At 41.9% G+C, this 14,603-nt stretch overlaps 1 protein-coding gene across 2 annotated transcripts in view; it reads right to left on the bottom strand.

Moving 5' to 3' along the window:
• Positions 1–6,313, bottom strand: part of LOC143121979 (BICD family-like cargo adapter 1) — a 26,717-nt gene extending 20,404 nt beyond the window's left edge. For both annotated transcript variants that reach the window (XM_076282733.1, XM_076282734.1), the window contains exons 1-2: positions 5,816–6,313; positions 2,190–2,405 (exon numbers count right to left, since the gene is read on the bottom strand). In XM_076282733.1, the coding sequence (XP_076138848.1) occupies positions 2,190–2,405; positions 5,816–6,064 (465 nt within the window). In that variant the 5' untranslated portion in view covers positions 6,065–6,313. The remainder of the gene's footprint in view (positions 1–2,189; positions 2,406–5,815) is intronic.
• Between the last annotated feature and the right edge of the window lie 8,290 nt (positions 6,314–14,603).

The following is a 14,603-nucleotide window of genomic DNA, read 5'->3' as shown; positions in this document are numbered from 1 at the left end:
CAGATAAGCCACTTCACGTGCAAGTTTGAGAGGCATTAAATAACACACAGAAACATGCGCTTTTCATTCGTAAGCGAAAACAGCATGCCATGGTGACGGTCAGACACGTGTGGTCAGTTTGGAAATGGACAACCTGTATGTATGTACATTTTTGTGTGTGTGTATGCATATGTCTGTGTGTGTTTGTGTGTGTGTGTGTGTGTGTGCGTGCCTGCATGCGTATGTCTATCTCTGTGTGTGTGTGTGTGTGTGTGTGTGTGTGTGTGTGTGTGTGTGTGTGTGTGTGTGTGTGTGTGTGTGTGTGTGAGTGTGTGTATGTGTGTATGTCTGTGTGAGTGTGTGTGTGTGTGTGTGTGTGTATGTGTGTGTATGTCTGTGTGTGTGTGTGTGTGTGTGTGTGTGTGTGTGTGTGTGTGTGTGTGTGTGTGTGTGCAGGGGCGGAGCTTGAGGGGGTGCGGGGGGTGCGGCACGCCCCGGCCCGGGACCCGCAAGGGCCCGGTGCGAGGGCACCCCTCCCCCACCTCCGGGTAAGGTGGAACGGGCCTCTCCCACGGCACAAGGCCGGAGGAGCTAAGATCATGCAAACGGTTTCTTTTCAATAATTTTCATTTTCACGTATTAGGCTTATAGGTTGCCCCAGTCAGGACGAGTTATGACTTACGGTTGCTGAAATGTTTTGAAGTTTACTTTGATGATTTAAAATATTGAATAAAATGTTCTGCTGTATGACTGGCTTTATTTTAACTCTCATATTGAACTTTACGACGTGCAAATTTACAAAATTGGATCAACGATATTGTCTCCTACAGGCGTCACTTACATGATTTTGGTTTCGATTTTCTAATTGGAGTAAGTCTTTGTGACAACACGTCATGATACATTTGATAATGTTTGATCGTTGTTTTGGTATGAAGCATCTTTTACGTAGCCTAATGAATGCGCTCTAGAAAGTGAAAGTAGCCTAACCTAGGCTTATACGCGCTCTGTGTCTGAGCTGTCTGTGCACTTCCGCAGTTGATTACGTTCCTCAAATGGAGAACACATCGATCCCATGGTATTTTTTGCCCTAAAATGCATGAAACATGAAAGTAAAAATCCCGCCGGTAGCCACGTTACATCTCCGTTTCATATTTGCCTAGGCTACTAGCCTACAATAAATTATTTGAACGAACTGACAACAGGTATAGGCCTATCTACTGATTCGATCATTGAGACTACAGAATACAGACTACAGAATACAGTACAACAAACTTTCTGTCTTTCTGAAGTTTATTTTTGTATTCCGGGGTACAATAGCCTAATTGCCTAATGTCTTGACAACAGTTTTTCTTACCGGCTTGCTGTTTAAACTGACTGCGCCGCTCTGAACTTTCCTGCCAGGTTTATGACGTAAACCGCTACATCTCAGCTCTGGCATTGCCTAAACTCACCGTCTGGGAAATCAGATTATCTGTCAATATTGGGCTTTGAAAGTAGGGGATATTTGCTCAGTAATAGTAGGCTACATTTTGTAACCTAGAGAAACCGAGGGGAAGTTAAATTAGAAATTAGAATCGTTGGAAATTGAAAACACGTACAAAAAAAGATTCGGGGCTTTTGAAAAGAGATTCGGGGCTTGAGCCCCCGAAGCCACCCCCTCGCTCCGCCAATGCAACCACCTAGCAGTAACTTCTGCATTCAGTGAGATTTGCACCGCCCTAATTTTATTTTTGACCGTTGCAACCTATGAGCGCTCATTCTCCAAGTTAAAGATCATTAAAAACCACTTGAGGAGCACAGTGGAACAGGAGAGACTGAGTGGACTTGCCATTTTGTCCATAGAGAATGGGAGAGCAAAGGAAATGGACATACACAGAGAATACTGGACGAGTTCGCGGAGCGCAAGGCTTGTCGTATGCCCTTCAAATAGTGCTGCGTATTATTGTTGTTTTATTATTAGGGGTGATGTAGCCTAATGTTTTTGTTGTTGTTCTCTTGGTTACACTTCATATACGTTGGTTGGACTTCAAAATTACATAATTGCTCTCCGTGGCGCTGACGCTTGTAAGACGCGCTGTTGCGGGCATGTGTATGTTGTAAAATTATGTTATGATGAGTTTAATAAAGGGCCCGGTCATGTGCCCCGCCCCTGGCCCGGCTCTGACTTGTTCCGCCACTGTGTGTGTGTGTGTGTGACTGTGGTCACTCACGTCCTGCAGCTGCTGGCGGAGGTGCTGGCTGAGTTCACTGTGCTCCTGCTGGTCGCGGCGGCGGTCCCGCTGGGCCTGGCTGAGCTGCATGCGGAGCTGCTGGGCCTGGCCGCTCAGCTCCCTGACGTCGCTCTCCAGCTCCGACACCTGACCCTCCCACTGCGCCTGACAGCCCTCCAGTTTCAGACGCAGCTCATGCCGGCCCTGCTCCAGAACCTGGTAAGGCCGTAACAAACAAACAAACAGACAGATCAATTTTGTTTGCATATTAGTGCAAGATTTAAGCCATGCCACAGTAAAGCCCGATACAACAGACTAGAGTTTAGATTTGTACAGTTGCAGTACGTATAGCAGTTACACATGAGATGGTTCATTACAAATGCCAGGGTCAACATATGTACATCATGTTTTGAGAAAGAAATGTGATAAGCCACGGTACATATTACAGCTTTCACACGCAATGACTGACATATAGATTTCCTTGGATGATGCATGTTCTTGCTTGCTTCATTCTTACATAGGGTTGAAAAAATTGCCCCTGATAATTCTCTGCACCTTTAAAAGCACCTGAATGATGGGCAGAGAACATTTTGGCATGACTGGCCACTTCCTAGATAAGGCCAGGTTGGTATGACTGGCCACTGCCTAGATAAGGCCAGGTTGGCATGACTGGCCACTTCCTAGATAAGGCCAGGTTGGCATGACTGGCCACTGCCTAGATAAGGCCAGGTTGGCATCAGTGGGCACTGCCTACGTAAGGCCGAGGTGTTTAGTTTCAGAGAAGAGTGCTAGCTCGAGAGTGAAAGCTCCTAGAAGCAGACTTTCCCATCGCTTGAGGCTTGAGAGAAACAGTAGGGTGGGATGTAATACCGTCCCCACAAGAAGCAAAGTTAATCATATACTGTACACAATAAAGTTGAATCTAAAGAGCTTGAGGGTCACTCAACAGATACTATATAACTATATAAAATGACACAATATAATAGTTCTGCACATAGGAAGGGATTCTGTTGTTGACTCAGACTGAACAGTTGACTCTGTGCTAGGCCTAGAACTTGACATCTAACATATCATACCAGGCCTCACACACAAACACTAAACAAACAAACACACAAAACAAAAACACCCCATTATCATCAATGGGTCCTGATTTGTTGTGATTCCCTCCTCTGAAATCGTGATTACAGTCTTACCATAGTGCCCTGGACAAACCTTAACTTGTACCAAATGCCACCCAGGCCAGGGAACAACCTCCATCATTGCTGGGTCGTAAAGGGCTCCATTCACCAGAATCACTCTCCGAGGACGCAGAACTTTATCAAGCACTAACTACAAGTGACATTTATCTTCCTGTCTGCAGCATGTTTATGTGCCACAGTGATTTGACCATAAAGCTTAGCCAGATTCATAGGGAGGAGATAAGGTAACAACGTAGACTTTTGCAGACTACAGGCCTCCACGGCCCTCTAAAAGCATGACTAATTCAATCAAAGCCAAGAGTCAGAGCTTTTTTAAATTAACCGGAAAAAAAAAATTGTCACCATAATCCTTCTGACCCAGACATCGTGTCAAAAGCAGTGTTGAGTTTTATTCAAACATATTTTATTTATTTATTTATTTATTTATTTATTCATTGGCATTTTGTGATTTATGAATGTCATTGTATTCATTTATTTGTTTGGGTCTGGGCCAAACAGCTGTTTATCAGTGCTTTGTCATATTAGAATGACTGGATTAGTTATTACTGAGTCCTATTTGAGTTTCCACAGATTATAAAAAATATTTAGACAAGGCTTCTTTGACAGCTTTGTGTTTGTTAATCCTTACCAAAAAGCTCATAGGTACTTAGAACACAGCGAACAGAACAAGTTGAATAAATACATAAAAATTACAAAATCTGATGGTGAGGTGTTTCAGGTGCTGGCTGGGTCTTGCTGTCCTACTTGCAAATAAATCAGCTTGGCAAAATTGGACCTTACAACAAAGACGCTTATCCCTCACAGAAATATCTATTTAGCATTTCTGTAAAGAAACTTGAGGAAGCTCAGTTATAATGCATTGTTTTTGTTGATTTGCATGCTTTTACAAGTAGGACTCAAGGTAGTTCCCAACAGTGAGGAGCCATCAGGAACTGAACCTGACACAGACCTGATGTAGTGTGGGGTCCAAACACTGAACAAAACCAAACACTAAGAGTTGAAAAAGTTTTGGTAATAAGATAACACTATGCAAAAGAGGTTGGATAATTAACAAGGCCTACAAAAGACTAGACAGCCAACTTTCCCAAAGACAGATGAGAGAACACAGCTGGATGGAGGAACCCCAAGACTATTAAAATTGACACACTAGATTTACTTCACCTGTAATTTGATTTTAGGGAACTGGTCGCAAAACAATTGATATACATTCAGGTACATTTATTAACTTTACTTACCTGGTTGTAAAGAAAGCAATTGTTTGTTTTTTAAAGTAAAGTACATTTGACATGTAATTTTCTGTTTTGCATTTGAGTAGGCTACATGAGGCAATCAACCCCACCAGTCAGTCATCACTAAGGAAATGTCTCAGTTAATTAGATTGTTCCTGCTGCATGCCTTGGCATTGCCATCCCATGATTGGATAATCTGGTGACCCTTTTACATGTAGTGGATCTGGGTATCCACATAAAACATATGAATCAGATCTAGTTTCTTCCACAGTAGCAGTATATTTCGATGGAAGAATTTACCTTTTGGTGTATTTAAAAATATAAATACATAAATAAAAAAAACATATGGAGATCCAACCACCCGATCATTAACTAGAAACAAACATGTCCACGCTTGTCTGCTCAATGGAGGCAGATGTCTCGAAGGGGATAACAATCACACCATGTACCATCCGTTGGTGCAATTCAGTGTGTTTGTGTGAAAGATATTGCAGATTTGTCAATGAAAACAATAAATTACTGTAAATCTTTCATACAGTAATTACTGAAAAATACTGTATTTAATGCATAAATAGGCTATCTTTCCCTTTGTCTCTGTTACGTTCTGTTCCTCTCTATCTATCAATTTCTTTCTTTTTTTTCTTTCTGTTGCCTGAAACGAGTGAGGGGGCACCCCGGGTTTTGGAACCAAATGATGCATTATTTCCGAGCCACCTCTTTCTTCCTAATTAAATTCAGGCTCAGTGCTCGAGCAACAGGGAAAATATAACCTACGTATCCGTAAAGCCGAAATTCCCTAAAAGCTAAATTTGACTATTTGGGGTCTTTTATGCTTGGTCTTATAAAAATGTTGTATGACTCACTATCAGTGTACTCAATGGGTCTGTCAACTGATGACGGATATCAGCACAGTGCTCAGTTCAGGACAGGTAATAAACATATTGTACAGTAGGTCATATCACATGCCATAAAAGTGTGACATCAGAACTTGATCTAGTGGCATACATAATCTCTCTGAAGTCTACATGCGAAACTGATAAAACCAGTCGGAAACAATAATACGTTGAATCATTTCACTAACTTTAAACAATGTGATACCACACTCATATGACAGTGAGAAATGCAGTCCTCGCAAACACGGAAAAAAACTACACGCAGCGTTAGGCTACGTTTCGGTGAAGTTGACTCTGGCCCTTACCTCCAGTTTGTCCGTGTACTGCTCGTGCAGTTTTTCAGCCTCCTCTTTTAGCTGACGATTCTCCAAAAGTAGTGCGTTCCCCAGTTGCGCTGCCAAAATAACCTCTTCCTCTTTCTGCCTCAGAGCAGCCAGGATTTCGTCCTGGTTCTGATACACAGGTATCTCTTCGTTGTCAAAATCAAACGAATAGAAATCCTCCTCCAAACCCATTTTGTGTGATTTTAGACTCACATCTACTACTCGACTCATGACTGTAGTTAGCGAGAAAGTTTTCTCTTTCAGGCTTATTCAAACGTTAAGGCTAACTCAGAAAACATTTAGGCAATAGCCTACCGTACCCTAAATATCGCAACTGAAACGAGTTTGATTATACTGTACCAGTCCACTGCCCTCAGATATCTAACCCTATTCGTCAGACGCGGGGTTAAGAAATGGATCGCTCTCTTGCTCGTGTGGGCTGGTCTGATGTCGTTTGCAGGTGACGGGCGGTCGCCACAGGCGCGCTCTGTATACGGCTTTGCAGTGCACACGAACAAACCTGAGATCTGTGTTTGACATAGGCCTACGTCACCGCACAACAACCGAGCTCGCCTTGGCAACCTAATCTGTACCTTCAACAAGAAGATTTTACAGTCCATCGGTTCTTCTGCTAGGTGATAATAGGAAGGTCATTATTGGTCTTCCTCTGGTTGTTCAGAAACAGAGTTTCATGAGTTGCAAAACATTGATCATAATTTAACTTATTACTAAGCCCACTAATTCTGTCAAAGTAGAAAATGCATCAACTTGTTTTCTTAATAAATTCCTTATGTGAAACTACTGGCCAGGTTTGTATTTATTTGTAAATCTGAAAACCTGATGATAGCCTATGTACTGACATGCTCTTGAACTTGAACAGTTTTAATGATCAGTGTTGCCACACCCTGTCAGGAAAGCAGGGCATTGACCATTCAGTGTTTCTTTAATTCAAACCCTGATGGCAGAAGAAGATAGAAAATCAGCATGACATGCTAATCAGGAGATGAAGTAAAGGGGATTACTGTTAGTAAGTCTTTGATGCAAGTCTGGAAGTGGTTGAATGGGGGAGCAGAGCCCCCCCCCCCCCCCCCCCATCTTGTCAGATCTCCACGAGGCAGACAGCCAAGTGAGTGTGTGTCTGTGTGTGTGTGTGTGTGTGTGTGTGGGGGGGGTGCGCTTGAGGTTCTTTGTGTGGCCTATGTTTTAGGGTCAAAGGTCATCCCATAAAGGGCTTTTAGAAAGTGGGGGTCCGTGGCTGGGGCGCGTGTACAAAAGAGGGGCGCATCCTGACGCACGTCCAGCCCATTGTGTTCAGGGCGACCCATGGCATGGTGTGCATATGGCAGAGGGCTGGGTCTCTCTCTCTTTCTCTCTCTCTCTCTCTCACACACACACACACACACACACACAAACTGTACATCAAGACCTGTCGGCCCAGCTGCCACTGGGGCCCATTGTTCCGGCACAATTTACAACCTCTTGATTAAAGGAATGAATGGGCGAAAGCGTGCCGTGTGTGTGTGTGTGTGTGTGTCTGTGAGTGTGCTTCCATCACAACATCAGGATCATTTGGAGCATGCAAATGATTAGTTTGCGGGTGACCGGCCAACCTGAAAAGCTAGATAGATGTAGACCAGGGAAGTGGCAACACTTTTCATCATGCACACAGATCTGTAGCTATTAGGTGAACAGTTATAAAGACTTTGCCTGCTTCTCATAGGTAGTCTACTCTCAGACTGACTCAATGTACAGGCCTGTCCTCCCTCTGTGAGAGACTCTCCGATTCTGGCAAGACTATATCAACTTAAAATGTACTTACAAAATAAGTGAATAGATAAAATCGCTAATATGAACAGAATTCTGAATGTAAAAACATAAAATTATACCAGTGAACTTCTCGGATGATTTTTGATGACCATTTTTGTTTAATTATATTTATTTATTTATTTGGCATAAGAGTATTAGCTAAAAAAGAATAAAAACAATAAAAAAGAAGAATAAAAAAGAACACATTACAGGAAGGGGCGGGATATGTGTTGACAACTGCCATATTGGCGATCCGAACTAATCCCATGCATTACTATGGAGGATTCTCTGAGTGTTGTGTCTGCTCATTAAAAAGTCTCTGTTTACACGTACAGCAGGTGTCTTACATCAGAGCTGACCTGGGCCCAAACTGCACCTCCACTGCCATCTAGTGGTTATTGTGGGAACTGCTCTGGTAGTAGCTCACAATTGCATTTAGTCATTTAGCTGACGCTTTTATCCAAAGTGACTTACAGAAATCAAGGTACAGTGCAACCAGGACATATTAGTGCAGCAATAAGTACTACTCAGAATACAGAGAATAGAGTCAAGGCAAGGCAAGCTCGTTAGGCTCTGCTAGTGAGTGATTTCAGCTCACCTCTCAGTGCAGTATAGTCTACTGCCAGCCCTCCACTTTCTAAGTGATACATTTTGGCAATAAACTTGCCATGCTGTTAAAGTGTTTCATTTTAGTGGGTGGTCCGTACCGGAGTTGACTTCTTGTTGACATTAAATGTTTCACTGGTAATAACTCAACAAAGATGAATGTTACAACATGTACAAAGATTAATGAAGACAACAATATGTATGTTGTCCTTTAAAGGTAAGATCACTGACATGACAAATTACATTTAATTTTGTTGCACTGACCGCAACATACTAATGTGTCTTCTCTCTGAGGACCCTCTGATTTGACTTGCCTCTGGCAACGCAATACGTATCTGTAGTAAATAATAAACATACAAAATAACTAAATAGATAAAATCATAAATATGACTAAAAACATGACGTGAAAATTACATCAGTGAACGTGGATGTTGATGATCATCTGGGCCAAAAACTGCACCTCCAGTGCCATTTAGTGGTTATTGTTGGAACTGTTGGAGATGGACACCTCAAGGGCAGGCAAAGACCTTGGAGATGCCAACAACAGTACATTTAGCACTGAGGCTTGCCATCTTGCGAACTGGTGTCTTTTGCCAATATAGTTATCAAAAAGCTAATAAAGGGATGCTAATGTTACATAAAACTTCAGCTCTGACATTTTAGGGTTAGTTTACAGCCCGCTCATATATGCTGTGTGAGTTTACCCTTTTGAAGCTCTTTGGTGGACTGTACATCCAAAGCAGAAATCGAGCAACTGAGAAAGTCAGCGAATGTCTTATAATTTCTTAGTTGAGTTTACAACCTATTCACACAAAGGCAACAGTAAAAATATATTTCCTCCATAGAGCATCTTCAAATGAGTGTTTCTTCTTGACACTTTAGTTTTGTGTTTTGGGCTCTGTAAAGCACTTTGAGTTTGAGACAATGTGTATTGTTAATGGCACCACATAAATAAGATGGGAACAAAACAAAAAAACGAATTAAATGTGTTTGTGTACCTCATTACTAGAGCACTAAGTGTGTGTGTGTGTCTCTCTCTCTGTGTGTGTGTGTGTATGTGTGTGTGTGTGTGTGTTTCTGAAAGAAGAGACGTATTCCAACTACTCCAGTGTGTAGATGAGGTGATGCGTGAGTCACATGCAAAATTCAGATAAAGCAAACAGCCTGGCCTTCATTTCAACCTATCTTTGGTGAACCTCAGAAGAAGATAATTTAGGTGTGTCACACGCACACACATCATGTAACCACGCATGGACTCTAGCATCAGGGCTCAGGGAGTGAGGTGTACTCTCTACAGAGCCCTCTACCTGCTCCAGTCTCCCTGGAGCAACTCGGGGTTCAGTGCTTTGCTCTGGGAAATGACATTAGTATTTGGAAATCAAACCCACAACTTTTCAGGCCGCTGCATGCCCAAAATTGCACCTCCAGTGCCATCTAGTGGTTATTGTTGGGACTGTTCTGTGGTAGCGGCTCCGAAGGCATCAGGCTCTGCCAGTGAGAGACCTTAGCTCACCTCTCCCCTAGATGGAGAGTGGAGGCCCTCAGTAAAAGCAGCAGTAAAGGGGTTTGGAATAAAAGACCATGGGGATGCCAACAACAGTACATTTAGAACTGAGGCTTGCCATCTTGCTAACTGGTGTCTTTTGCCAATATAGTTATCAAAAAGCTAATAAAGGGATGCTAATGTTACATAAAACTTCAGCTCTGACATTTTAGGGTTAGTTTACAGCCCGCTCATATATGCTGTGTGAGTTTACCCTTTTGAAGCTCTTTGGTGGACTGTACATCCAAAGCAGAAATCCAGCAACTGAGAAAGTCAGCGAATGTCTCATAATTTCTTAGTTGAGTTTACAACCTATTCACACAAAGGCAACAGTAAAAGTATATTTCCTCCATAGAGCATCTTCAAATGAGTGTTTCTTCTTGACACTTTAGTTTTGTGTTTTGGGCTCTGTAAAGCACTTTGAGTTTGAGACAATGTGTATTGTTAATGGCACCACATAAATAAGATGGGAACAAAACAAAAAAACGAATTCAATGTGTTTGTGTACCTCATTACTAGAGCACTAAGTGTGTGTGTGTGTCTCTCTCTCTCTGTGTGTGTGTGTATGTGTGTGTGTGTGTGTGTTTCTGAAAGAAGAGACGTATTCCAACTACTCCAGTGTGTAGATGAGGTGATGCGTGAGTCACATGCAAAATTCAGATAAAGCAAACAGCCTGGCCTTCATTTCAACCTATCTTTGGTGAACCTCAGAAGAAGATAATTTAGGTGTGTCACACGCACACACATCATGTAACCACGCATGGACTAGCATCAGGGCTCAGGGAGTGAGGTGTACTCTCTACAGAGCCCTCTACCTGCTCCAGTCTCCCTGGAGCAACTCGGGGTTCAGTGCCTTGCTCTGGGAAATGACATTAGTATTTGGAAATCAAACCCACAACTTTTCAGGCCGCTGCATGCCCAAAATTGCACCTCCAGTGCCATCTAGTGGTTATTGTTGGGACTGTTCTGTGGTAGCGGCTCCGAAGGCATCAGGCTCTGCCAGTGAGAGACCTTAGCTCACCTCTCCCCTAGATGGAGAGTGGAGGCCCTCAGTAAAAGCAGCAGTAAAGGGGTTTGGAATAAAAGACCATGGGGATGCCAACAACAGTACATTTAGAACTGAGGGTTGCCATCTTGCTAACTGGTGTCTTTTGCCAATATAGTTATCAAACAGCTAATAAAGGGATGCTAATGTTAAATAAAACTTTTTTTCAGCTCTGCCATGTTAGGGTTAGTTCACAGCCCGCTCATATATGCTGTGTGAATTCACACTTTTGAAGCTCTCTTTGGTGGACTGTACATCCAAAGCAGAAATCAGATCACCTCTCTCTCAGATGGAGTGGAATGTGGTTGCCCAGCTAAAGCAGAAGTGAGGGGGGTTGGAATAAAATGAGCACGCTATCTATACGTTGTAGACATCATCAGCACAGATGTGCTGTTTGCACAGTTTGTAGCCTACTGCCAGCCCGCCTCTTTCTAAGTGATGAATTTTGGCAATAAATTGTAGTTGCCATGGTCTTAAAGTTTTTGATTTTAGTGGGTGGTCCGTACCAGAGTTGACTTCTTACTGAAATTAAATGTTTCATTGGTAATAGCTTACAAAGATTACAACATGTAGTTACAAAGATGAATGAAGACAACTTATGCATGTTGTCCTTGACATTTCATTTTGTTGCACTGACAGGCTACCTCAACATACTAATATGTTTTCACTCTGAGAAGGACCCTCTGAATTGTCTTGTCTCTGGCAAGGCAATATCTATACTAAATAATGAACATACAAAATAACTAAATAGATAATCATAAATATGACTTAAAAAAGACATGAAAAGGTGGATGCTGATGATCATCTGGGCCAAAAACTGGACCTCCAATGCCATCTAGTGGTTATAGTTGGAACTGTTGGAGATGGTGAGTGGAGGCCCTCAGTTACAGTAAAGCAGCTGTAACGTGTTTGGGATTAAAACTAGCAATTTAGCTGCCTCAAAGGCAGGCAAAGACCTTGGAGATGCCAACCACAGTACATGTAGCACTGAGGGTTGCCATTTTGCTAACTGGTGTCTTTTGCCAATATAGTTATCAAACAGCTAATAATGTGATGCTAATATTACACTTGTTTTAGCTCTGACATGTTAAGGTTAGTTCATAGCCTGCCAATCTATGCTGTGTGAATTCACCCTTGTGAAATGAGCAGATGTCTCATTTCTTAGTTTAACCTGTTCACACATAGGCAATAGTAAAATTAGATTTCCTCCATAGAGCATCTTCAAATGAGTGTTTATTCTGGACACTTTGGCTTTGTGTTTTGGGCTCTGTAAAACACTTTGAGTTTGAGACAATGTGTGTTGTTAATAGATAGATAGATAGATAGATAGATACTTTATTGATCCCCAGGGGAAATTCAAGAAATGGTACCATGTAAAAGAAAAAATGGACAAAAACAAGACCAAACCAAAGAAACAGAATTGAATGCGTTTGTGTGTCTGTGTGCCTCATTATTAGAGAACTAAGTGTGTGTGTGTGTATGCATGTGCGTGCGTGTGTGTGTGTGTGTGTGTGTGTGGAAACGTCAGCTGAAAGGACAGAATTAGTCCAACTACTCCAGTGTTTGTATAGATGAGGTGACGTGTCACTCATATGCAAAATTCAGATAGAGCACAGCCAGGCCCTCATTTCAACCTGTCTTTGGTGAGCCACCGTCCACCAAATGAGGACTGGAGTATGAGAGTCATTTGCAAAGACCGTTAGGATAAAACAACTGACATTAACCTTCTACGCAGAGCCACAATACCTGGCAGTAATATCTTACCTTTATCATATAACATATGTCACTGTTTGACACAGTTTAACATTAGCCTACATCCAAGTTGACATGCATCAGTGATGTATGTTGTTTATATTGTATGTAAGTCTTACTGAACACAATTGTTCATGAATATCTATGTCTTCAGTGTGGCCTTGTGTGGATCGCATCTCAGTTGCACTCAACAATCAACACACATCACAATCACCTCTAGAACAATCACCTGTTTTTTCTTTTAAAAATTATGGGGTTGCCAAAGGCTGACTAAAGAAATAGTTCAGTTCACAGGCAGCTTGAATGCTCCTGTCAGGTGGAGGACATATAAGAAGCATAATGGATATGTGTTCAGTTGCTAGCCAATAAACAACATGGCAGACATTAATACTGAAAAAAATGTAGGCATTACAGTCAGAAATGTAGGCATTACAGTCAGTGTTTTTTAAATGTTTGATGACAGGATAGAGACTTAAGGGGAAAAAAGCCTACTAATTTGAATGTCCCACAGCTGACAACTTTAATAACCGGTTCGAGGACTTTATTTTTTTGTTCTTACCTGTTCAGGAACGCCATTTTTAGTATAGAACCGAAAACCGGCATGTTAAAATACTGTTTCTGTTCGGAATGAACCAATTGGGAAAACATTCTGGTTCAAAGCCCTGCATAGGTGTATCTGCCATTGTTGCAGGGAAGTTAGTGTATTTTGATATGGTTAACTTGATGACACAACCGTTAGAGAGCAACCATGTGAGACGCTGTTTTTACATCTATGCTACAGCGGCAATACCTGCTGTTTCTAATAACGAGCCCAAGTTCCTTGGCTTTAAACTTAAGCAGAATGGAACGCTGGACATTTGAATGTGCTTGTGTGTCTCATTATTAGAGAACTAAGTGTGTGTGTGTGTGTAAGCATTTCTTTATTTGACACCTCAGCTCAAAGGACATACTTAGTCCAACTACTCCAGTGTTTGTATAGATGAGGTGATGTGTGAGTCATATTCAAAGTTCAGATCAAGCAAACGGCCTTGTTCTCATTTCAAACTGTCTTTTGTGATCCACAGGAGAAGATAATTCAGGTGTGTCTATATCTTTTGCCAGTATAGTTATCAAACAGCTAATAAAGGGATGCTAATGTTACATAAAACAGTGTTTTTCAACCACTGTGCCGGGGCACACTAGTGTGCCGTGAGAGATCATCAGGTGTGCCGCAGAAAATTACCCAAATGTCACTCACTGGTCCAGAAAAGCAACTGTTGCATCAAAGAATTTATAACCACATGCTCTCATTGATTGTATGATTGCACTATTTGTGGTATGCACAACGGGGGCCCCATATCCAGTATTCACAGAATCATCACATATCCAGTTCACAACAACAATTAAATTAGATATAATCACCTACAAATGAAACAGAGGGCGCTTGTTTTATTGAGCAGGTCTTGCATAGAAGCCATGATAAGGCCATATCTGTGTAGCCTATTATTTGAAGTTTTAGGCTATGGTATGTTTATTTTTTCTTCACACAGGATGTTAGTGTGCCGTGGGACATTTTAAGTGTCAAAAGTGTGCCGTGGCACAAAAAAGGTTGAAAAACACTGACATAAAACTTGTTTTCAGCTCTGACATGTTAGGGCTAGTTTACAGCCCTCCAATCTATGCTGTGTGAATTCACCCTTTTGAAGCTCTCTTTGTAAATCCAAAGCAGAAATCCAGCAACTCCAGTGACTGTCTTATTTCCTAGTTGAGTTTACAACATCTACATACATAAGAAGATAATTCAGGTGTGACACCACACACACACACACACACACACACACACACACACACACACACACACACACACACACACACACACGTGACCACATATGGACTCTAGCATCAAGACTCAGGGAGTGAGGTGTACTCTCTACAGAGCCCTCTACCTGCTAGTCTACCTGGAGCAATTCGGGGTATCATTAGTATTTGGAAATCAAACCCACAACTTTTCAGGCTGCTGCATGCCCAAAATTGCACCT

The sequence above is a fragment of the Alosa pseudoharengus genome, unplaced genomic scaffold, assembly GCF_046254945.1.
Source record: "Alosa pseudoharengus isolate Yale_2024_CS ecotype anadromous, Long Island Sound unplaced genomic scaffold, YU_APseudo_1.1 YU_APseudo_1.1_scf_13, whole genome shotgun sequence".
NCBI classification, from domain to species: Eukaryota; Metazoa; Chordata; class Actinopteri; order Clupeiformes; family Clupeidae; genus Alosa; species Alosa pseudoharengus.
The sequence above is the reverse complement of the archived record's forward strand: the minus strand, read 5'-3'. Positions and strand labels throughout refer to the sequence as shown.